This window comes from Molothrus ater, chromosome 15 (assembly GCF_012460135.2).
Source record: "Molothrus ater isolate BHLD 08-10-18 breed brown headed cowbird chromosome 15, BPBGC_Mater_1.1, whole genome shotgun sequence".
Lineage (NCBI taxonomy): Eukaryota > Metazoa > Chordata > Aves > Passeriformes > Icteridae > Molothrus > Molothrus ater.
Window position 1 is genome coordinate 11,461,299 of NC_050492.2, and position 24,380 is coordinate 11,485,678.

General features: G+C 42.7%; 1 protein-coding gene across 2 annotated transcripts; it reads left to right on the plus strand.

Annotated features, from left to right (window-relative positions):
- Positions 1 to 645: 645 nt before the first annotated feature.
- Positions 646 to 22,705, plus strand: MAML1 (mastermind like transcriptional coactivator 1). 2 transcript variants are annotated; one of them, XM_036391779.2, is made up of 5 exons: positions 646 to 1,153; positions 9,759 to 11,159; positions 13,108 to 13,368; positions 16,251 to 16,365; positions 18,349 to 22,705. In XM_036391779.2, the coding sequence occupies exons 1-5, from the start codon at positions 785 to 787 to the stop codon at positions 19,338 to 19,340; spliced, it is 3,138 nt and encodes a 1,045-aa protein (XP_036247672.1). In that variant the 5' UTR covers positions 646 to 784; the 3' UTR covers positions 19,341 to 22,705. The 2 variants fall into 2 exon arrangements, with proteins under 2 accessions (XP_036247672.1, XP_036247673.1); XM_036391780.2 differs by having other exon boundaries at positions 9,762 to 11,159.
- The last annotated feature ends 1,675 nt before the right edge of the window (positions 22,706 to 24,380 follow it).

Genomic DNA, 24,380 nt, shown 5'->3' on the forward strand with positions numbered 1-24,380 from the left:
TTCTTTGTCTAATTAGCAAAGCTGGCTCAGCCCTCAGCAGGGTGAGGGTGCGGTGACCCGTGTCCCTCGCGCTTTTTTGTCACTGCGGGGCCGAGCGGGGTCTGCAGCGGTGCCCGGGACACGGGGCCGGCCCGGGCTGGGCTCCGCTCCAGCGCCCGGGCTCCTGCCCGCCCCTCCCTGTCAATCACCGGAGGCCCCGCCTTCCGCCTCCTGATTGGCTGGGCCGCCTCCTCTCCGCCCCTCGCTACCTGTTCCTTTAAACGGCGCCGAGCACCGCCCCCAGCTCGCCTCCGCTGCTTAATTCGCGCCTCCGCGCCCTCCTATTGGCTGGGAGGGGCGTCGGTCACGGCTCGTGACGCGCCGCGCGCCGTGACGTACCCCCCACCCAGGAAGCTCCGCCCATTTATTCTCAACTCGGCTCTGGAGGGGAAAAACAATTTCAAGATGGCGGCGGCGCGGACAACAATGGGGGGCCGGGGGTCCGGGCCGGCCTGCGCCTGAGGGCGGCGGCGGAGGGAGCGCGGCGGGCTCCGCTGGGCTCCGCGAGGCGGGCAGAGCTGAGGGAGAGCGGGGCAGCGGAGCGGCGCCGGGCTCGGGGCAGAAGGAGGAAGTGGGGCGGGGGGGAGAGGAGCGGGCGCCGGGCCGGGCGGGGGGAAAGACCCGGGACGATCCCGGCGGGGAGCGCAGGTAAGGCCGGCGGGAGGGGCGGCGGAGGCCTCGCCATGGCGGGCGCCGGAGCGAGCAGCCGGTGAGCGGCGGCGGCCGCCCCTTCGCCGCCCGGCCCATGGTGCTGCCCCCCTGCCCCATGGCGGAGTTCGTGGTGCCGCGGCACAGCGCGGTGATGGAGCGGCTCCGCCGGCGCATCGAGCTCTGCCGGCGGCACCACAGCGCCTGCGAGTCCCGCTACCAGGCCGTGTCCCCGGAGCGCCTGGAGCTGGAGCGCCAGCAAACCTTCGCCCTGCACCAGCGCTGCCTGCAGGCCAAGGCCAAGCGGGCCGGCAAACACCGGCAGCCGCCCCCGGCGCCGCCGCCGCCCGCGCCCCCTCCGCCCGCCGCCGCCGCGGGGAGCGCCGAGAGGAGCGGAGCCAACGGGCTGGACGGCGAGGCGGCGAGCGGAGAGCAGCAGCACGGCCGCAGCAGCGCCCTGATCGCGGTAAGCGCCGCCCGGGGCCGGGTGCCGGGGCCGGGGAGGGACCGGCGGTCGTGCCCGGCTGGCACAGGCACCTCTCGTCTGGAGCGGGATGGGGGAAGGAAAACGAGCTCTCGCTGCTGGTGTGGTGGCCTGCGGTTCGAGGGCTGGGGTTGGGGCTGCTCTGCGGAGTGCCCTGTCTGCTGTGTTACAACTTCGCAGCCGATAAGGGCTGTTTTGTTTTCGCTCGTCACCTCTGCACGCTGGTGGCATGGTGGGGTAGGGGTAGAGGCAGGATTTCTGTGATGCTTGAATCATTCCGAGTATTTTGTGAATCATATTTCTGGCTAATTCACCTAAAATGCCCCTGCAGAAACTGTCAGAGGGGTATTAATACTGCGGTGCCTTTAGATTTTTGTTTGCTTGCTTAAGTTTTCAGTTTGGGGTCAGTCAGGATTTTGTGGAGTCATTTGATAAGGATATGCTTACTACTGGGGGGAAGTTTTAAGACAATGTGTCTGTTAATTCTGGTTCATATTGGAAAGAATTTCAGTGGAAAGGCAGCTGCTTGTTTGCCGCTCACTCTAGTGGGTGTGAGCACTATGAGAATCCCACTCCACCCATTAAAAACTGGCTTAGCTCAAAATCTTAATGTTTCTCTGGCTTCTCTAGCATTTCTGGTTGTCGGGACATATTCACATAGCCCTGTTTGTATATCAAGATAGCTGTTGCTTAACTTATTCTGGGCCCTTTAAATATACGGCTGTGTGCTAATGTGTCAGTAATGTAGGTTAGTAGGATAACCTCTTAAAGGCTGCCTGTCCTAATACCTGTCTGCCTTAAAATCAGGTATTTTTAAATGGTGGCCTGCATGAAAATGATTCAATAGCACTCTTAGTGTCTTTAAAAGGGGACACTGGGTAAACAAAGATACTCCTAGGTTAATAAATAGAATAAATAATATTTTTAGGGTTCTCTGTGTATTTGATTGGATTAGAAAGGAAGGAGGATATACTTCTCTGTGTCTTGGACCTAATCTACTGTTTTTAAAATAGAATCACAATAGAGCTTTTATGTATGCTTGAGTGTCCAGGACATAATGTGAAATACTGAAGGGGGTTTATCTGTGTCATCTTTACTGTGACCAGCACTAGGCAGCCTATGTGCAGTTTGTAGTCTTTACAAGATAAACTGAAAGTGTTACTTGACTGAATTGTTTCTGTTCTTGCTAATACACCTATGAGACTCGAGGACTTGCTGACTGTTGAGAAGACTGAGGTCCTTGTGACACAGTTAGAGCACCTCAGAGGGCTGCTACAGAAGGGTACTTGAGGAAGAGAGGAAACCTTGTGCATTCCTGACACTGATTCTACAAAACTTTACAGTTAGCTGTTGTTTAGCAGACTGATCTTGAATGTAAACTTGTGTCAAAACAAAAATTACTCAAACTCGTTTTTTATTTTCTAAAACCTTGGTGGAAGTTCTGTTTATTTCCTGCTGGGCTCTTGGGCTTTTTGCATATGGGGCTCTACCCCTTAATAATGTGTATTTTCATTACACTCAGGGCTCTTTAGCATGTCAAATCCTGTTGCTTAAACTGCAGCCACACTACTTCATATTGATCTTCTGAAAGAAAGATGTCTCTAATTCATTGGTGTTGTTTCTCTTGAATCACTTTGGATGTGGATTTGATCTAATTAGCATCCATTATAATGAGGGCTCTCAACAGCAGTAGGTTCTGAAGAGCACTGCACATCTTGGGGGAAGCCCTTGTACAGGAAGCTGCTGCCAGTGGCCAATTTACACAACAGAAGAGGGGTTTAGTGTATGAATGACTCTTCCCCGGGCTGGCCTGCTGTTTCCTTCCTAGGATCCATGACTGTGAGCTTAATTGCAGCTGCTGATTCATCACCTCGTTACTGGGGTATAAAGTTGGTTTGCTTAGTAATTCAAGTCTTGGAAAAAAACACAACAATGCCACCTCTGCTGCTAATTTATTTCCTCTGGCCCAGAAGGTCTCTCTCTAGGTTGGTATTTTACCTCTATCCATCGTGTTGCCATTATCAAGACTGCTTTGAATGGGAAGGATATGGGCTTGATTTCCAGTGTTCAGTAAAGTTTGGATGAACACCAGAACTGTCTTTTAAAACGTCCTGGACACATCCTTTCCAAAGAATGCTGCTAGCTCAGTGCAACATGCATTATATCAGCTGTTGCTGCTGTAACAGTCCAGATTTTTCTGTGAAACTGCATATGAATCTGCTCTTGGAAATTGGTACTTTATGTTGACCATTAATGAAGCATTTATTTTGGTCCCTGAAGGAGAGAGCAGTTCATGTAAAGGTGAAGGCTTTTGTGAGCTCTTGTAGCAGTAGGACATGAAGCTGCATTGCCCCAGGTGTGGGCACTGCTGGGTGCTGTGCTGCAGAGCACCTTCTGTAAATCCACAATAGTCACAGGGAACAGGGTGGCACCACCACTTCCTCCTTAGTGTCTTGTGTGATTTGTCACGTGGACAAAATCAGATATTTTCTCTTCCATTAGTCTTTGATCTGGTTTAGATCCTGAAGTTAGATGGATCTTGCTTACAGGCAGAAGTAAGGGGTAGATTCTTCCTTGATTTCTTACTTAGCAACTGTAAAATTTGAGCTACAGAAACTGAGAGAATACAGCATTGATACAGAAATACCTTGGATTATTTGTGCATCACTTAGGCCTGCACTTCATTTGAGAAAAATGTTGAAAAACATTCTAGCTTCTAAAAAACTTCCAGACCATTATTTAATGGGAAATACAAATGTTGACATCTACTTCCCATTTCTGTTCTCTAACATGACATTATTAAGGCTGTGTTCAAGTAGAAGGTGCTTGATCTTTGGATAATGTCTTTGCTTTGTTAATCTTCCATTTTTGAGAAACAGGGATATTGGGAAGAGATGGGGCTTGTCTCCTAGAACATTTTTTTTCTCTGCCTGCTTCTGATACATGAAAGTTCATCAAATAATGGTGTTTAAATTCTCTGCAAGAGAAAGGTTGGCTTCCTTACATTTCTGTGGTAGACAAAAAGGCAGTGTATGGCTGAGCTGAACAGAAGCAGTTTCACTGACATGGGAATGAGGAGAATGGCAAAGATCTGGATTTTCATCTCCACTCCTTGTTTTATGATGTGGTGTCTTGGAAGGAGAGCTGCTCCCTGTTTCTTACTGGGTTTTTTTTCCCCACCTGAGAGCAGTTGTTGTGCAGAGAGCTTGCTTTGTCTAGGACTGCCACAAAACCACAAACAGTATTTCTGGAATGAGCACAGAAGTCGAGTCAGTGGCCTGTCTTGAGAAGGCTTTGTGTTAAAGCTGAAGAGCAGCATTTATTTGGGAGTGATAGATGTTTTGCATTAATATTAGTTAAATACTAAATTAAGCAAAGGCACCAAGTAAACAGTTTTAAATGAAATTGAAGTCCAAGGAGGGCAATGCACTGTTTCTTGGTTGAAAGACCTAAAGTAATAAATTAAAGGGAATAGATTGCCCATAGTGTACTGACAAGTGTTAATGATGTTCCTCTAACAAAGCTCGGGCTGGTACTCTAACTGTTCAGAAGACCTCATTTTTGTGTAAGCTGTGGTATAGGGGTGTTAAATTGTGAAATTATGTTTTACCACAAAGATAGCAAATTATTTACATGTTATTTATATATAGCCATGGTGCAGTGTAGTCTTGCTACCATTGTTTGTTTTTGCTGACAAGTCTGATAGTTTGTTGCCCAACAACTCAGACAGGTTTTGCTTTGTCTCCTTTTAATTCTCTGTGAGGTATTGTTTTATGTTTGAAACATTTCCCTTACCAGATTAGTTAGATATGCAGTGATGTTTCCTAAGTTGTAAGGATCTGGGAGTGACTGAGCTGCTGCTGCTGCTGTTTAAGTTCAAGTGAGGTGGAGGATCCGGCATTGCAGCTGAAGGCACAGGAGTTTTTTTGATTCAGCAGAACAATTCCTGTAGCAGAAGCTGCCCCTTGTGACTAATGCAGGCTTGAGATATTTATAGACATGCCTATCCACAGCCCTTCTTCACTCCAGCAGGCAGTCACCCAAATACAAAAGTCTGCTGGAATTAAAGTAAAAATTAAAAAAGAGTCCAGCAGTTTGGTTCTGAAAGCACAGTGGAATGCAGGAACACATTGGGTAATAAAATGCTTTCCTTGCAGGGAGAATGCTACTTTGGAAGCTGAGGGTAGATGCACAGTAAAGGGGGAGTTCTTGCTATGGGGTGTAGTCAGAATGTTATGTTTTCTATCCAAAATTCATACACTATGATGTCTGGTATTTGCATTGTTATTCCAGCTTAAGGAGTTGTCATCTTTGTTGCTCTTGTCCTTAGTGAGGCAGGAGAGGAGAATCAGTGTCTGTAGAGCACCTACTGTGAACTGTGGTACATGGGGGCTTATCTGTGCTGCAATACTGGTGCTTCCATGGATGTATTCTCATCTGGTTTCCCCTTCTAGTTGAGAATGCTAGGAGCCATATTGGAGCTAGTTTTTTCTTATGCTTGTAGTCTAATATAGCATTTCTTCTTTGAAAATGTCCAGCATTATGTTTCTCTTGCTTGTATATCAGAACAAATTCTTGTAGACTTAGTTCTGATATTGAAATGATAAACTAATTTGAAATGAAATACAATAGATTAAAGCTCTACTAAATCCTGTAAGAATATTTAAACCTCTGTAACAGATGCTTTAAAAAGCCAAATAAGAACATTACAGAGCCTGAGAGACACAGTATGAGTACCAGATTTTTAAGAAGTTTCTTTTCTGCCATGTTCATGAGGTGGCTTGTTTTTTTTTTTTTAATGAAACCTGCATACAGTTTGTGTTATATATATGTATTTACCATCTTCAGTTGCAGGTCTCCAAGTATAGCAAAGTACTGGATTTTTGCAAAAGGGCTTTAGCTGACCGTTCTCAGTTTAGCTGTTCTGAATGGTAAAGGGTTTTTGCTCTCAATCAAATAATGTGATCTAAATTTTCATGCCTGTTAAGTTCTAATGCATTGAAATGTCATTGGTTTCAGATTATTATCTAAATCTAGTTTCAGGTATTAAGTCCACACCAAAATAGTCAACACCAAACAAACAACAAAAAATCTGAAAAAAAAACCCCAACAAAACCAATCAGAACAACTTTGTACCACTGTTTTGATCAGTGATTCATGCCCCTTCCCACCAAGGCAGTAAGAGAGCAGTGCCCTCGCCTCTGAAGTTTTGAATTCTGCCAGTGCTAACAGACAAGCAATAGATTAAGTTTTCAAACTTTTCTGGTTTCTTGTTGGGCTTCTGTTGTAGTTCTTGGACAGCTTTTATGAAGTCAGTCAATTTGCTCCTGCAGTGAGACCACAGTAGGGCTGAGCACCATTGTGGTAAAGCTGGTGGGTTTAAGACAGAGATTGAATCTATCAAAATGCTTTGTGTGCTCTCTGTTTCTGCTGGAAGCTTTGTCATTTGCCTGGGCACGCATCCATCTCTGGCATTGCAGGCCTGTCTCCTTGTCAGTGTGTGAGTTCCATGGCCAGAGGCTGCTGTGTTGGACACCTTTTGTTGTCATGGATGCCACCTGGGTTTTGTCAGCTTGTGTTCTGTGCATGAGGAATGCACAGTTGAGCATGTGTGCTCCTGCCAAGGAAGTGTTTATGGCCACGTCGAGGACTGTGTGTTCTGCTCAGGTGAATAAAATGCAGCTCAGGTGATGGAGGAGGTGCAGCCTGTGGCCCCTCAGGCTCTTTGACAAACTCTCTGACCTGTCCTGGGCAAAGGACTGAGGCCAGCTCACATCCCCTGCCTTGCACTGTTCCTATATTGGTATAAATCCTTCAGATAAATGCTTTTGGGGTAATATTTTTAGGCATAGCTAGATAGCAGTGATCTAGAAAGTTCATCTTTTGTTGGAAAATTGAATAGGCTGAGAAAATGAGAGGACACTTCTGTATCTGATCTTGTGACAGTGGAAATGATTGGCTCAGTGTTACAAATAAAATGGATTGATTCTGCTGAGGAAATGATGGACAGCATACTGGAGGAACACTGTGCCTTACAGGATGTGCCTTACAGGTAGTGAACAAAACACTTAAAGCTGAAGGGGGTTTCTTAGCGAGTAGCAAGCAATGCTTTACTTCATCCATCTGTTGGTTGGTTTTTTTCATGAGTTTTGGCAGAAGAGAACAGGTTTTTCTTGCCTTGAGAACTCTGTTGGAGAGCTTGATATGTAGATAGCTTGCAGTCTGACTTGTATCTCACATGCAGCTTGTTATTTTTCCCCTCAGACCAGATTATTTGGATAGACACAGACAAACTGGGGAGGAACTTAATCTCCCTTTTTTCTCCAAAGGAATACAGTTTTAGGTGAAAGGAGGATTTTGTCCCAAGCAACTTACAGTCAAAATGTCTCCAAGGATCAGATATCTGAGTGTTATGACTGTTAAAATCCATAGAGATCTGAGAGTTCCTGAGCTGGATATTAGGGGTCTGTGTCTTTTTCTAGACTGCAGTGAGTGTAGCTCACGAAACGAAGCCATTATTTTGATGTAAGTTTTCAGGAGTGGGGTTTTTCCCTAAGTATCTAGAATTAAGGAGGACCCATTCCCAAACTTTGAGTAATTTGACTCATCATATAACCTTGGGCAAGTTACTCATCCACCTTGAGCTTCAGTTTTCCTGGTGGGAGTATGAAGTAAACAATGGGAAACGCTGAAAGCCAAAGGTTGTGATGGAGTTGAGGTTTTTTGCTCTCTGTTGTTTTGTCTTTTTACAAAAAAGCAAAATTTCTGTTATTCTTTCGAGTTGGTATTTGAAAAATGCACTAGAGAGCTGCTACTCCAAACTAAGGACCTGATGTTCAAATCAAGAGATTTCAAGTTCCAGCCTCTTCTCCAGATGTACACCTCACCTCATCCTACTCAGTCTTCTGCTGATCTTGCTATTCTGCTGCTATTTCCATGAGCCATCTAGAAGATCACAGTCTCCAGGGAAGCTGGAGTCTGTCCCACAGATAAAAATAAGGCTTTGCTGTTACCTATGCAAGCATTAAACAAATAGTGGGGGTTTTTTTTGCTGTTACCTGTGCAGGAATTAAACAGATGGTCTGGGCTTTCTTTGCCCCCAAAGATCAGCTCACTGTAGATGGTTTAAAAAAAATAGGAACAATTAACTGTGAACCAGTCCTTCTGTCTGTAAATCAAAGAATGCTGTTGCTCAGGCAAATGTGTAAAATTCTTCTGATAATTTATGCTGGCCCAGCATCCAGCCTCTTGCTTGAGTGCTGAGATCTTGAGGTTTCCCATTTTTCCTTGGATAGAGTTTTCCCCAGGGGTTAGTGGATTGCCTTGTGAACACTGCAGGTAATATGAAAAGAACCATCCTTGTCATGAGGTTTGTTTGATGAGCTGCTTTCCTGCCCTCTTAGAGGGCTGTTGTTCAGTGACCCCGCACCTCAGATGGGTGGCTCTTGGTGGAGATTCCTGTCGAGGGTCCTGCTGAGATGCACCAGGGTGTCTGACCCAGGCTGGGAGCTGATGGCAGTTCCCTCCTCCAGCTCCCCACGCTGTTGGAGCAGCGTCTCTGCCCTGCAGGTTTGTCTGCGTTGGTGGAGCGTTCCAGCACCAGCAAAGCTCAGATTTTTTTACAGAATACACCTGAGGGAAGGAAAAGTTTATAGTCACCTTTGATGTGTGCAGGAATTCTGTTTTCAGATGCTTTTGAGGTCAATAGAAAGAACATTATATTTGCAAGAATGCTGGCAAGAAGGAGAAGTTGAACAAAGGTGCTCAGGCTCTGGCTGTGAAGCTGCTGCTGTAGCCGCTGGTCGCTTCTAGGTGGCACCACGAGAAAGAGAATCTGTGCCTTCACCATCTGTGAGAGGCCAACTGTGGAGCTGCTTAGGGCTCTGGTGGTCAGAGCAGCTGGCAAATACTTCAGGAGAAAAGAGGAATGGAATGAACTTGCTCTGCTGTGATAGAACTGGCTGAACTCTGAATTGCATTTTCCACAAGTGTGAAGCAATGGTCGCTAAGTGACAAATTGGTTTTGCTTCAGTGCCAAAAGTGTGATTGTGTACAAAATTTATATACACAGTTCTTCTCTAAAAGATATTATCACAAGAGAATTAGTCGTTTTTCCTAAATATTTAAATGTGAGACTTTTATGAAGAGTCTCATGGAACAATTATACTGTATGTGTACATACATCAAATAGAATACAGGTTTTTATTCTCATCTGAAATTTGATTCTTAGTATTATTTAATGTTTTTCTCCTTTTGAATAGGAAAAATCATAACATATTCCAGTTCACAGCCATTTTTCAACTTTTTGTTGTCAGAGTACTTGGCAGCTTCTAGTTTTGTCTGAAGGAGGAGGTGTCTGTTTAAAGTAGTAAATGTTTTTTGAAAAATTTTTGTAAGAGATTATAGTGAGGAAGTAATCTCGTGCTGACTTGTAAAACAAAATGTTAGCAAAACAAAGATGCAATCTTTGATATTTTTTTTTTCTGAAGTATTTTGTTCAGAGCAAGACAATGTTCTGGTAAGAAATAAAAATCCAGATCTGTGTAACATAGAACTACGTAACTAAAATATTCCTTTTCTTTTTCAGCAGCTCCATGAGACTGTGAAAAGAAAGCTTGATAGTGCTGCTTCCCCTCAGAATGGAGACCAGCAGAATGGCTATGGTGATGTGTTTTCTGTGTCCAAGAAACTGCGTCGTGAGGACGGTCTGGGAGTGAGTGGTTCTTCCAATGGAATGCCCCCTGTGTCTCCACTCCATCATCTTGACAAGAAATCTGGTACTGGTGATACCTTACAACTTAATGGGAAACATCCAATGGGGCTCGATGGCATCAGCAAGAAGTGTCTTCCAGATTCCAGCCTGCAGATGAATGGAGGTGGTGATGCTGATGATTCATTTCCTCTGAGTTTGAACAAAGAGCTGAAGCAGGAGCCTGTAGATGAGCTTCCCTGTATGAATCCTGTAGCAGGGGGTTCTATATCTCAGAATAACCTGATGCCTGATCTTAACCTGAACGAGCAAGAATGGAAGGAACTTATTGAGGAGCTCAATAGATCAGTGCCCGATGAAGACATGAAGGATCTCTTTAATGATGACTTTGAAGACAAAAAAGATGCAGATTCTTCAAACTCAGCTGCACAGACTCCATTACCACAAGATATTAACATAAAGACTGAGTTTTCCCCAGCACCCTTTGAACAAGAGCAGCTGGGATCTCCCCAGGTTAGACCTACTTCTTCAGGTTCAGCATTTATTGGTGCTGCTTCTGGACCTGTAAGTGCCGCTTCTACAACGGTTGTTAGTTCTCAGGCTATGTTCCAGCCTTCCAGTCAGTCAATGACTGAAAATCCTAATCAGCCCATGATGCAGGCATCAAACCACTCTCAGAACATCCAGAGGCCTGTGTTGTTACCCGGGAAGTGTGCAGGAGGTGCCAAAGAAATGTCTTCTGCTCATCAACTTCAGCAGATTGCTGCCAAGCAGAAGAGAGATCAGATGTTGCAGAACCAGCAACAAGCTTCACAAGTCCACCAAGCAAATCAGATGTCAACATGGCAACAGCCTGGGCCTTCCCATAGTCCCCTGGCTGTCCCATATACCATGGAAAATCCTACTAGCCCATCAGTTTATCAGCCAGACTTCAACAATCAGAAACTCATGATGCCTAATTTGGGAAATAAAAGCTCACCAAGAGCTGGAGGCAATTACCATGTGAACATTTTGGGTCATCAGCAAAACAGCTTGAACCAGAACCCTGTGAACAGTCAAAGCTCTATGCTGGACTATGGGAACACCAAACCTCTTTCCCATTACAAAGCAGAGTGTGAGCAGGGGGTGGCAGTGCCTGGGCAGAACAAGACTCCCATGCTGGCATACATCCAGCAGCGCCAGCAGCCACCACTGTCCCATGTAGGCGACGACCAAAATGGGATGATCCTGTTGAAACCCAAGCCTGGAAACATTGCCTACCGACTGCCACATGGTCAGGTGAATGTCCTGAGTTATCTTTGCTCAGTAGCAGATTTAAGGTTGATGGGTAGGTAAGGCTGGAGTGCAGATTCCTTGGTATAGTTTCAAATGTTTTCATTGATTTTAAAAAGAAAAATCCTATATACAAGAATCTTAAACAAGAATCATGAGGTCTTTTTCCCACTGGGGACAGTTTTTAATACTGGGTTCTAGGTCATGTAACGTGTGATTTCCAGCTTAATATACTTTGTGGGCAACAAATTATGTCGTGCTTCACAGAAGCTTCTACTTACAAAGATAAATAGATGCTTTGTAAACTTTTGACTAAAATAACTTGTATAAAACTGTAGTGTTACACAGTGTTCTCAAAGAAGCTTTGATTTCTTTACCTTGTTTTTAGTCCCTACTTGTGTCAGAGTTGGCTTACTATTAAAAGAGCTACTTTTGCAGAGAGGTGGAAGTGGGGGCTGCATTCCTGATTTCTTGGGTGTTCCGTGGAGCCTTTCAGTTTTATGGATTTTTATTGGTTAAGTCTGGGCATTTGAGAAGCATGGCATAGGAGAGAAATATATCATTAAGAATGAATAATGGTAATGTTTGTTTGCTTGAAGCATATGCTTCAGGTTTTCCTGTAACAGAAAATTCCAGATGGTGCTCCTTTGCCTTGTATACAACTGTTACTACAGGTATGCTGCAGGTGAAAATTTCTGTAGTAGTGGGTGGAAGTATGGACTCATTGGATTCTGTAACATGTACCTGCAATGCACATTACAGAGGGCTTGTTGAAAAGGTATTTGATTAAAGTTCCTCCAGCAAAACCTGTTTGAGATCCAACTCTAGTCATATGTTCCCTCAACAAAACAGAAAACCTGTGAAAAAGCTCTGATTAGTCTGTGATAAAGACCACAGCGGTGTACAAATAGAAATTTGAGATCAATGTGTGCTTCATAAAAAAAAATGAATCTCTTTGAAAGCTGGCAGAAGTAACAGTCTAACAGCATTTTGATGGAAGAAGGGTAGAGATGATTGTGTGTGTCACATCTCCCCCTCACTGAAAAATGTGAGGGTGACCTTGTGTCTACACTGCCACACTTGCACTGAACTAACAGTAATACCGATGAAAGCTTTGGGAGAATTTCTCAAAAGCTTGCACACAGAACAACTTAGTGCAGCATTCTTTGTATTTGGCTCGTGATTCCTTATGAAACTGCAGAGTGAGAACCAACAGCCAAACCCATTAGCTGACTGTTTAAATTAAACATAACATTTGTTTGTGTAATTAGAGATGAGGCTGAACTGTGCTTTAAAATGATGAAAACTGTCAAATTTCAAAGGGATTTGCTGGTACTAAGGGGCAGTATCAGCTTTTGAATGTTCCGTGTTATTTTTGCTTATCCCAAGTTCCAGTCTCAAAAAATGGACAAAAATGCAGACTTAAGAAAAACTAATAATATCAGACTTATCTCTAGTAGTATTTTTGTCTGTGGTGTATGGTGATGGTTGAATTGCTGGAAAAATACTTTAAGACCCATTTTGACCAGGGGAAGCCTTCTCCCCTTCACCTGCAAATAGTAAATTCTCTAATATTAAAAAAAAGCAGCTTTAGGATGGGAGACATAAGCACTTGCAGAGTGAAATGTTGACAGAAGAGGTAGGATTTCAATAAATGCTTTGTATAACAAAAATATAAAATGTAGTGTTTGAAAAACTGCTACTAAAATAAACTGAATCTGGGGTGTTTGAAGAGCAGTTTGTAAATGCCTGAAAAAAAGCACACAGAGCTATACCGACCTGTTTGAGCTGGAAATTGGGAAGAACTTTGAGACTGGAGTTAAAACCTCTATTCCTAAATGTTGTGGAGCTTCTGACCCTAACTCCAAACTGGCAGTTCTGTGTCTGGTGCTGTATAGATGTGAAGAAGTTACTGCATTTCTGTAACTTTTGTCCCTTTTCCTGTGTTCTGCAGGATCAGAACCCTGCTCCTGCTGTTCCTCGTGTTCCTGTTTCTGTCCCGGGCCCTGGGGTGGGTGCCCAGGCTCCAAATGTCACCATGGCAGGTAACCACAGCAACTCAGCTTATCAGCAGCAAGCAGCAGTGATGAAGCAACACCAAATGCTGATGGACCAGCAGAAGCAGAGAGAGCAGCAACAAAAGCATCTGCTCATGGAGCAACAGAAGCAGCAATTCCTAATGGAACAGAGGCAGCAGCATTTGCTGGCAGAACAGGTGAGAGGGGCCAGCTCTCTGTTGTGTAATTTGTGCTGCTTTGCTTTGGTGCATGAAATAGCATTTGATGTTTTAGAATTAGAGAATAGTTTGATTGGGAAGAACCTTAAAAATCATCTCAGTTCCAGCTCCTCTGCCAAGGGCAGGGACACTTTCCATTAGACCAGGTTGCTCCAAGCTCCATCCAACCTGGCCTTGAAACATTTCCAGGGATGGGGCAGCCACAGCTTCTCTGGACAGTCTGTTCCAATGCCTCACCACACTCACAGTAAATAATTTCTTCCTAATATCTAATCTGAACCTAACCTCCTTCAGATGGAGGTCTTGGATTCCCCCTTGCTCTATCACTTCATGCCCTTTTGAGACAACTTCCCCCTCCAGCCTTCTTATAAGCCCCCTTTATGTACTTAAAAGTGCTCTAAGGTCTCCCTTAATTATGAAAGGAGGAAATTATAGTCTCCTCTGAACTGAAAATGTATGACAGACCCTTTTATGGGGAAGGTTGTAGTAGAATATGCAGGATTGTGGAGCTATGGCTGTGCCAAGTCCTAGCCAATGGCTCTTTTATCACCTGGAGACATCCTGATGAAATTGAGGTCTCAATAGAGGGGACAGAAAAACCCCCTCAGTTCTGAAGCCAGTGTAGACAAAACATATAAATGTGGTTGGCAGTGTATGATTGTTGGTAAAGATGTATTTTTGATATTTTGGTTAAAACAATTTGGACTAAGGGAATACTGTGGGGGAATTATATTATTTAAGACTGAAAGAAAATGCCCAAATCATCAATAAAATCACATCTTCTCTAAAAGTTATGTGATCTGTAAGCTTAGAATACTTTAGTAAATCAATCAATCTTTGGTGACTTGTATATTAATATAAAATATCAAAGATGAATAATCATTACTCTCCAGAATGTTAACAAACAGGTATTCTTTGAGAGCAGGTGGGGGAAAAGGAAGTATGGGGTGTGACCTCTTGTTTGTGCTTTTGCATGTCTGGTGGATGGTAATTGTTAGAGCTTTGTTAGAGCTCTAGAGCTGTGGCCCAGTAGGTTTCCTTAGGACAATAAGGGACAGAACAGGTGTCAGACCTCTCTGAACAGTGGGGAGGTGATAAATAGCATATCTCAAAAATAGCATTAAAATATTATTTTCCTATCTATTTGCTTCTGCTTTGCCAGCACATGTTGCTGCAGTAAATATCAATATTATGAAAATACTTTATTCATGTCCTAGTTATGGTAACTACAGTTAACTTGTGTAATTTCCATTTTTCTATAGTGATACTGGGACTCTGGTCCCAGATAAGGAGTGGCTTTGCCTTGGAGCTGAACAGCTTTAGACACTGTTTGGCCTTGTGCTGCCTAGTCAAGCTAGGTCTTGTTAGCATTCTGATTTGATATTTGTTCCTTTGGATACACATGATACTGCATATAGTTTTACAAAAAGATTTCTGAATCTGCTGATGTCTGCTTTGCAGGAAACTTGTAGTTTCAGGTAGCTCCAGTGCCATTCCCTGCCACTATAAATTTGTCTTTTCACTTGGCATTCTGTGTATTTTTTAATTTTCTTCTCCAGGCCAAGTTTTGCAGTTCTTGGTTTCTCTCAGAGCTATGGCATCTCTTGCTGGCTTCTGTGGTCAGCCTCTTTCAGGTCTGACTGGTCCTGCAAGCAGCAGGTCCTCTGTCAAGCAGCCTGCCCTCTTCATTCCTGTGCATGTCTCAACAGCTTCTCAGCTGGAGACATTTGGGAAGGGTGGTAGCGATGTGTATCTGCTGTTTGTTACATTGCACCAGTCTCTTCTCTAAAGGCTTCTGCCTTGTGTCTTTACCCCAATACTCTTGGAGGAGAATTTCTGTCCCCTGCTGTGCTCTGGTTAACTTTTTAGTCAAGTAGTTGTGCATTGAGTCACTACTTGGTTATGTCAGAATTTCAGTCTGGCTGAAGGTATCTCTGAGGAAGAGATAGAAATGCTGTGCCTGATACATTTCATATTGTAAAATCAACCAGATGGCTGTTAACACTGTCAAAATCTGAGCCTACTGTCACTACATCTACATTCCACTCAAGAGTTTAAATTTAATTTTCCCCCAAAGTTTCCTAATAGAAAATTTGCTTGGTTTATTTTTCAAATGGTTTGATCATAAAATAGGTGTGGGTTGAATCTGCTTTTTATTTTAAAGAGGTACAATTATTTTGTGTCATGAGTAGGGTTTGTTTCACTTGATCACGTTGCTAAGAAAGTGGTTTGAAACAATGGTTGCAAAACTTGTATGACTTCTATTATGGACTTAGTTCTGCAGTTTTTCATAATCTTTTAGGAAAACCTGTGATACATGAGAATATGGATTTGTGTGTATCTTTTCATGTCTTGCAGACAAGGACTAGAAAGTATTTACATGTTCAGTTTTTGATTTTTCTGACTTGAACTTTTCCTGATTTCTAAAGAGGGGTCTAAAATACATTCGTTTGGAAATAAAGACCAAAAATGTAAATGCGTTTTTTTAATACACTCCCTTCTGCTCTTTTGTACCTGTACCTCTTCTTGTCTTTAGAGTATTGCGAAAAATGCCTGTTGATTATGTTAATGATTAGGAGACTATCATCTCAGATTTTCAATCTCTGAAAGGCTTCAGACATGCATGCAGTAACTCTTGTAGTACATGCTGTTGTTTTTGAGATCCTGGTCTTGTGACTCATCAGATTAAACTGACTGTGTTTGAGCCTTGGGAACAAAGTCTGAAGTGACAGTAGGGCTGCAGAAGTCCCTTTGATTACCAGCTGTGCATAAAAGTATGCAGACAACTTGTTTTTCTCCAAGATAGCCCTTGGAAACAGCTTGATCTGTTTCTAAAATATCTTGCATTGGGCATTTTTCAGGAGAAGCAGCGGCAGCAGCAGGAGCAGCAGCTGCAGCGGCACCTGACGCGGCCTCCGCCCCAGTACCAGGATCAGCCACAGAACCCCTACCAGCAACAGGTTGGACAGTTCACAGGTGAGTAAACATGGCAGTTCAAACAATAGCAGAAAAAATACCAGGAGGAAAAACCAAGATGTCTTCAAATTTCCTGGATTGGATAGCTTTTAATTAATTTATTACATGTCACTGTGCCTTAAAAGCTCTTGACCTATACTCTGATTAAATTAACAGCTTCCCTGGTCACAGGTATCTGGGACAACTTAAGCTTCTGATTCTTAATGTTGTTTGGGAAATGAGTAAAATTTTTAAGTGCCTTCATTGTTCTACAGGCCTTTTTTTATACTTCTATTTCATTATGCAGGTTGGAAATTCTCTCTATCTTTGATATAGTAAGATTGAGAGGGGTTTTTTTTCTGAAGCCTTACATCACTACTGCCTGTATCTATCTCAGGCTCTCATTAAAGAAAGATAAGTGGTGTGTTATTTCTCTCATCTCTAGGATGAGTTTAAAAGTCTCTAACATTTCTATCCCTGCTACCTTTAGAAGGGAATGCAATTTGAATTCTCTTCATTACATGTGAAGTGTCCTATGTGGGGTTTTTTGTATGAGAAACAGCTTAGTATGTCTGTAGTGTATTAATTCTGTGAAATTTCCCTTCATTTTGTTTTCTTGTTCTCCATGTTCCTGCAGAAATAAATACTGAAGGGGTAAGATGCAAATGGAAATGTAATACCCTCACCCTGACAGTGTTCATGCCTGTGCAGTGTCAAGTGCAGCTACAGCTGGGTTTTGTTACTGAACTGAAAAAACTCAATGCCAGTGCAAAGGATTGTGTGCTAACACAGGCATCAGTAGCATCCTTCAACTATTGCACTGAAATATTTTTTATCTTGCCACCTTTCTACATAAAGATAGGCATACAACTGTTAGAAATAGAGTAGGTTTTGCTATAATGAACAGCAGTACCATTAAAAATATTTTTTCTTTGTGATGATGACTGCAACTATTTTTTGCATCTTAAATCCTGATATGTGTGCTGTCTCTTCACTGTAAATATTGTCACAGTAAGACTCTTCCGCCACCCATCATTCCCTCGACACTGATGTTTTTATCATGTACTTGGTTGATAATTAATTCAATATAATTTGAATTTATTCTTGATAATTCTGGTTTTATTCAGATAGAATGCTAGTAATAATGGAGATCCAGTATTCCTCAGCTATCATAAAATATGAAAAATTCTGCAGCTTACTTTTAGTTTTGAAAGTAGTGAAATTATTAGTGTAGGTAGGTTTCCCTTGGTGAACTGCAAGGAGTGTGGGGGGTGTTACATGCACTACACTTTACAGAGCTTTTCTGCTTTTTTTGCCTCAAATAGGGGGCTGTTTCTTCTACAAGAAGAAATTTTGAACTCAGAATTTGCAGTAACAAAGGACCATATTTGGTTTGCTAAGAAAACATTTTTCCAAATCACCTTGCTTGGCTGTCAGCACTGCATATTAACATAGTGAATACTTGACTATGAAAATCCAAAGGATACTTGATCAAAAATCTCTGAATTAGATATTTCTATATTAGATAAATAGAAGATATTCCTGGAATTGGGAAAATGCAGAACTAGCAAGCCTACAGTTGTATGATAAGAGATGCACTCTTGTGTATGCAGGGAATGACTGACTCTGTGTGTGTGTGCAGTAAGAGGTATTTTTTAACAGCTTAGTAAATTGTGCATGCACTTCAAAGTATATGTGTTTACCTTTGTTCACAAAGAAATATCAGAGTCCTGCCTTTAAAGTCATAATTTTTTTTAAATTAGTGATGCTGAACTCTTAGAAGTGGTATTCAGATTTTTTTAGGACATTGGCATATCTGTGTTTGAGATCAAGGTGGAGGTGCTAACTGGAGCCACAGTTGACACTCTTTAATTAAACTCCTGCTCTCTGTGTATTGCTTGCAGAGGTCAATTTATACAAATGCAGCTGCATCTCTCTTGTGGGTTATTGTGCTCTGGTTGAGCCTGGGGTATTTAATGAACAAAATATTTCTTTGTATTTCAGGGTCATCTTCAGCCATGCCTGGGGTCAGTAATTTGGGACAGTCCAGCTCCAGTAGTCCTCGGCTGTTCCCTCAGAGCCAGAACATGATTCAGATGGGACCTGGCCACGCTCCTGTTGCTCCACTGCAGTCGGGCTCCAGCCAGCAGGAGCGGGGGGTGTCTCAGTACCCCAGCATGCAGAACATACAGCGTGGGGGGTTGTACAACCTGGCACCTGGCATGAACCAGATGGTTCCCCAGCACACGGCCCCGAGTGCCAACGGACAGACCCCCATGCAGAGACAGGGCAGCTTGGGCCAGGGCGCTGCCGTTCCTGCTGCCTATGGGCAGAACACCTTACCAAACTCAAATATTTCTCAGCAGCACAATAAAGGTGCACTGAATGCAACCTTATCTAAGCCACAGATGGCAAGAGTACCAGCTGCTATGGGGGCTCAAAATCCATCTTGGCAACACCAAGGTATCCCTAATATTAACAACCAGACACAAGCAAACAGTGGCTTAGGACCATTTACTGCCAACTCCTCTTTCCACATGCAGCAGACACATCTAAAGATGTCCAACCAGCAGTTTGCCCAGGGAATGCCTCAGGTAAGCCTAAGCACCAGCAGGCCCATGACCTCGATGAACGCTGCCGTCTCTGGGCAGATGCTGTCGTCCTCTTTGGGAGCGCAGCCGCGGACAAACGCGCCCGCACAGCAGCAGGTACCCTCACAGCAAGTCCTGCCTGGCATCAACCAGACTGTTCCAGACCTGAATGCTTTCAACCAGAACCCAAATCAGCAAATTCCCAACAGAGGAAACCTGCACTGTAGCCAAGGGTACCCTGTGAGGACGACCAGTCAGGAGCTGCCTTTCGCCTACAGCGGCCAGTCAGGCAATAATGGACTTCAGAACTTAACTGGTGACACAGACCTGATAGACTCTTTGCTGAAAAACAGGACTTCAGAGGAGTGGATGAACGATTTGGATGAGTTGTTAGGAACTCATTAAAATGGGGCCGGGGGTGGGGGTTCTACTTTTTTTAATTATTTCATGAGATATAAACAACTCTTGGACCAAAAAACCTGTGGCATTGAGGAGACTTGCAGGCATTAGAGGTAAATGGTTGGGAAAAAGACTGGAGCTGCTTCTCACTGAGTGTTGACTCGTGGTCGTGGCGCACCAAGCAGGTCTGCAGGAGGAGTGCGCTTTGGCCGCGGTCTCTGAGGAGTTGCAAACTTGAACAGGTCAAAAAATGCTGTGTCCTAGCCAGCCTTCCAGAAATCTCACTTGCAGTGTTCTAAGACTAAATATTTTAATTATTTAAAAGCAAAACAAAAATTCCACAGAACTAGTGCAGAAAGAACGCAAATAGTTGCACAAATTGTGTTTAGGGCTTAGTCTGCAGCTATTACTTGCAATAATTATTTGTTCATAGCTTGACATGCTGTTATAGTACTGTCCATCAAACTTCTGATTTTTGTTTGAGAAGAGGCTGTATGCACCTGAGTATGCTTGCAAAATGTTTGGAATTGTTTCTTTTCCCATTGCTGAAGCATGTGCCTGTACTCTCAGTAAGCAAGTGATACTTCACAGTAAATATTTCTAGATGCTGGTAATAGATGAGAAAAAGTATTAAAACCTGGCCAGTTAGTCTAGATAGTCATCTTCATAGATTGTAGTCTTTTAAGCTGCAGTTTGCACTCTGTTGTAGAGAGGCACAGTTCTTGGCTTGTACCTTGCTGTGTTTAAAGGGGGAATTTCTTATGGGAGAACTTTTAAACTATAGTAGGTTTAACATGAATTGTAAAGCCATTTACTTTGCACCTGTTTCTTCATAACTTATTTCCAAAGGTAGTTGTATTTAAATGAAGGCTTTGCTTCATGACAGCTCATCTAGTTTTCTTTGTTGTAAAAAGTAAAACTAACCTTTGAGATCAGTTCATCCCCCGAAGTTAGCAATGAGCACAAGACTTTGTCACTTCAGGATAAAAATGAGAAAAAAATAATTTAGTTGGGAGGTGGAAAGTCCTTATTAGCAATAATAGCACAGGCAGCCTGGGAGAATACTTGTATCAGGGTTGCTTCAGTGTGGAAGTCTCCCCCTTTAAATGCTTTGTTTTTTTTAATACTGGCTTACAAGTTTGATAATCTTTCTAGAGACTGGTGGATTTACTTTTTTAATATCCCTTGAAGCAGATGCTGTTCTTCAGCTCAGCCCAAGGAGACCTCTTATCCATATGTGAGGTTGGTCCCAGAAAGGACAAAAACCACAATGGGAACAGTCAATGTTCCAAAGTCCTTACTCTCTACCAAAAAAATCCCTTATCCACCAACAAACCACCTTGCCTTAACGTTTATTTTAAAATGAAAATAAAGTTGAAAGCTTTTGTTTTAAATGCACAAATACCTCTTTCCTTTCTAAATCCACTTTCTTGGAAAACTCTTCTAAACTTTCTAACCAAACCCAGCATTGTGATTTAAAAGCAATTTCCTTCAACACAGACTGGCTTCACCAGGAGTTTTCTGCATTGCAGAATTGTGAGAGAGGGTTTTTTCCAGAGGGGGTGAAGGGAAGGGAAAGATATCATTGGTTTCAAAGAAGGAAAATATTTTACTGTGTCTGCAGCTCCTTTATGAGACAATTTGCACTTTTGAAAACTGCTTTTTTTAACACTAATACTTTAACCCTTTCCAAATATGCATGGAACATGGTTTGTCCAGCACACTTAGCTAGTGTGGATGAATTCCGCTCTGTTGATCAGATTTGCTATTTTATCATGTTGAACTGTTGATGAAAGATGTGCATTGATCAGTGGATCCCACCTTTGAACAGTGAATAAAACTTCACTGAAGCAGGCTTAATCCCTCATAGAGCTTTTGAAAAGATAACATAAAGATTGTCTTTGGATGGGAAGATAAAGATGTTGGTGACTTTGGTTGTTGACACTTCTGATATTTTCTAGAATAAGTAGTTGGGATGCAAATAACTGATGCTAGCTTTTCTCATACTGGCAATCTAAGAAAAGAGCTAGTGAGCTTGGTTTACTGTTAAGTTAAACCAAAAACTGGTCCAAGGTAAGTGTCATTAGAAGAGTATAGATATAAACTAGCAATGTCAGGGGAAGGAGTGTTTGCTGTATTTTTAATTTTAAGGGTTAACTTTGCACCAGTGTGCCTTCCCTTCCTGTCGGGGGTGCTTGGGACCTCAATTTCAAGTGACATCCTTCAATGTCACTGTTTTTTTCTCCCCCTTACAAACACTTAACAGAAATAACAGGGTAGTAGGATTCAGCTTTTCTTTCTCCCTGTTTAGGTTGTGGTGAAATCTGCTCTGTTTTCCAGTAGATTTTGCACACAGACTTGGTTCTGAGTAAGTTAAAATACAATCCATCCACTTATGATTTCTTAATTGGAGGAAAAGAACATCTGCTGTTTGCATTATTACTACCAAAAAGGCAATCCAGCAAAATGTCCAGGAAAAGGCAGGTGTGCTCTTTCCTCCACTGTTTCTGGAAGCTAAGGTGGATATTGCTCTGCTTGACCGGAGGGTTTGTTCAGGAAGGTATCTGGGTTTGATGACAGGGCCTTTTCATGGTACTGTTGGAGTAAAATTAGGTGTGATTCCAGACAAACTGGCTTATAATGCCCGTTGGTCTCCGTGTGTGAACAGGATCCAAACAGCCCCTGGCTCTGCCTTTGGTCCCTGCGCACAGAACACGGTGCCACAGAACACGGTTGGAACAGTTCAATGGAAATGAAAATATGGTTTTGATGTACATGGGTGCATGGGCAGGGCTGGGCTCTGCCCTGGTGCCCTGTAATGTGTCACTGGCTGTGTCTGCACTCGGGCTTTTCATTTGCTGCAGCTTCAGAGCAATAAAACCAATCTCCCCTGAACTGAACCCAGCCAGCCGCCCATGGCTTTATTTATAAACTGCGGTTTTGGTTGGGCAGGCAAGGTGAGAGTGTCACTGTGCAACATCCACTGCCTTCCAAAAACCACGATCCAATTGAAAAGGGTGCTCAAAATTTTGTTATACACATTTCCTTTGTGTAAATAAATGTTTACAATTTTATATTAAAGATTTGAATAAGAGTTAGATCTTCTGACTGTATATTTTTTACTTTTTATAGATTTTAAAACTATAATTCTTTATATATGTGTTTGGGGGGTATTATGGTAAGTTTTATGCTTGTAAATGGAGAACAGTTGAATTTGATGCTAACCTTTATGAATTTTTGTCATTGAAATGTATAAAGAGTCCATTAATCCCCTTATTCTTTTACTACAATTACTGGTGCACACCAAAAAGAAATCCTTCACTTCTGTTTTATCATTATAAAATAAATATTTTGCTAGTGTATTAAAAATACATGGTGTGACTTTATACATTTGCATGAGCCTAGCAGAGTTCAGCATTGTCATTCCTAGTGAGCTGGTTTCTTCCCTTCATCCCAACATACAGTTTTTGCTCAGCCTATTTATTACTGAGGCTAAAATTCTGCTGCTGTGTCTTACAATTCTTATGGTTTCAGAAAGTTCATTTAAACAGGCCAGATCTGGATAAAGGTGCCTTAGAAAATGTAACTTTGAAAATCAGGCTTCATGCTACTCCCACTGCTTCCGGGCTTTGGTGGTTTTTTTTCTAGAATGCATTGTAGGCCTTAAGCTGGTAAATTCAACTGCAGAGGTGGTTGTTAATAGTGAAAAAGATGTTAATAACAGCCTCACATGTGCAAATATGAGCCTAGCAGAGTTCAGCATTGTCATTCCTAGTGAGCTGGTTTCTTCCCTTCATCCCAACATACAGTTTTTGCTCAGCCTATTTATTGCTGAGGCTAAAATTCTGCTGCTGTGTCCAAAATACGCCAATTCCCTCAGAATAACAGCCTTTAGAGGATCAAACTGATTTCCTCTAGACTTGTCTGATGGAGGCACATGGCACACACAGGAATCCAGCTGAGATGTGGGACATGTGCTGCAAGCAGGAGCTGATGTTTGTGAGCCAGGAACAAAGTACTGGCAGCAGTGTGTGTTGTGTGGAGGCCTTGGCTTAAGGCTGCTCAAGTCCCATAGCCACTGCCTGGCTTCGGACACTGATGGCTCATTCTGCAGGCTTTGCAGTTGGTGTCATTGTGCAGTTGTGTTTGCAGCCCCAGCTCAGCCTCCAGGTTTCCTCACAGCATCCTGACTTGAGTGTATTTTTCATGTATTCCTACTCTTCAAGTTTTGTGTTCTGTTTGGGAGAGGAGGAGATCTGTAACTTCAGAAGTTTATAAAGAACCAAATGTAACAATCAGCAGCAGTACCAGAATCAGCTGCTTTCAGCCCATGGGGAACCATGAAGTTATATTAATTTTTGCTTTGTTGTCTCATTAAAAATGCTGCATTGTGGTTATTTTTCAGTGAAACAGAAATTTCCCAAGCCATCCCCCACTGAAATGACATCTGTGGTTTTCAAAAGATTTTAAGGAGTCAGTGGCAGCTTGTCACAAACCTTTACTCAGAAACTGAGTTTTATTTTCTTGATGCCAGTGTTTTTCCTGAGAGTAATGGAAATCTGTAATGAAAGTTTTCTCAAGTCTGCATTGTTTGTTGAAATATGTTGTAAGGAGATCCTGGTGGCATTTCCCCTCTGACTTTTACATTGGACACCACAGATAAAATCTTTGGTCACCAATAGGTTCAGTTAATGTTAACTTTCAGGTTTTAGTTCTGTTTAGTTTGAGTCTGCTGTACCTTGGAGGGTCTGAAGTCACATCATATGAGTGTTTTTTGAGAGAGGGAGTAGTTTTGCTATTCTACATGTGTGGTTATATGTAAAAAGTGTAACATTGGATATTTGATTGATTAACTGAATTTTCAACTTGATGAGCTGTCACAATGGGGTTTTGAAGCAATGAAGAGGCAAACTAGAAAAAAGTCTTACTGTGTTGCTCTTGGGAGAAGCTGCAGGTCTGGTACATGCACAAATTCTGTAGTGAGGGTTTGTGTGTGTGACTCAACAGAGAGAAATGTAACAGCTCAACCACCAACATTAAGGGAAA

Coding starts and splice junctions, on each gene's coding strand:
- MAML1 (XM_036391779.2), top strand. CDS start 785: ATGGTGCTGCCCCCCTGCCCCATGGCGGAGTTCGTGGTGCCGCGGCAC. Junction 1,154..9,758: donor GCAGCAGCGCCCTGATCGCG/GTAAGCGCCGCC, acceptor TTTCTTTTTCAG/CAGCTCCATGAGACTGTGAA. Junction 11,160..13,107: donor ACCGACTGCCACATGGTCAG/GTGAATGTCCTG, acceptor TGTGTTCTGCAG/GATCAGAACCCTGCTCCTGC.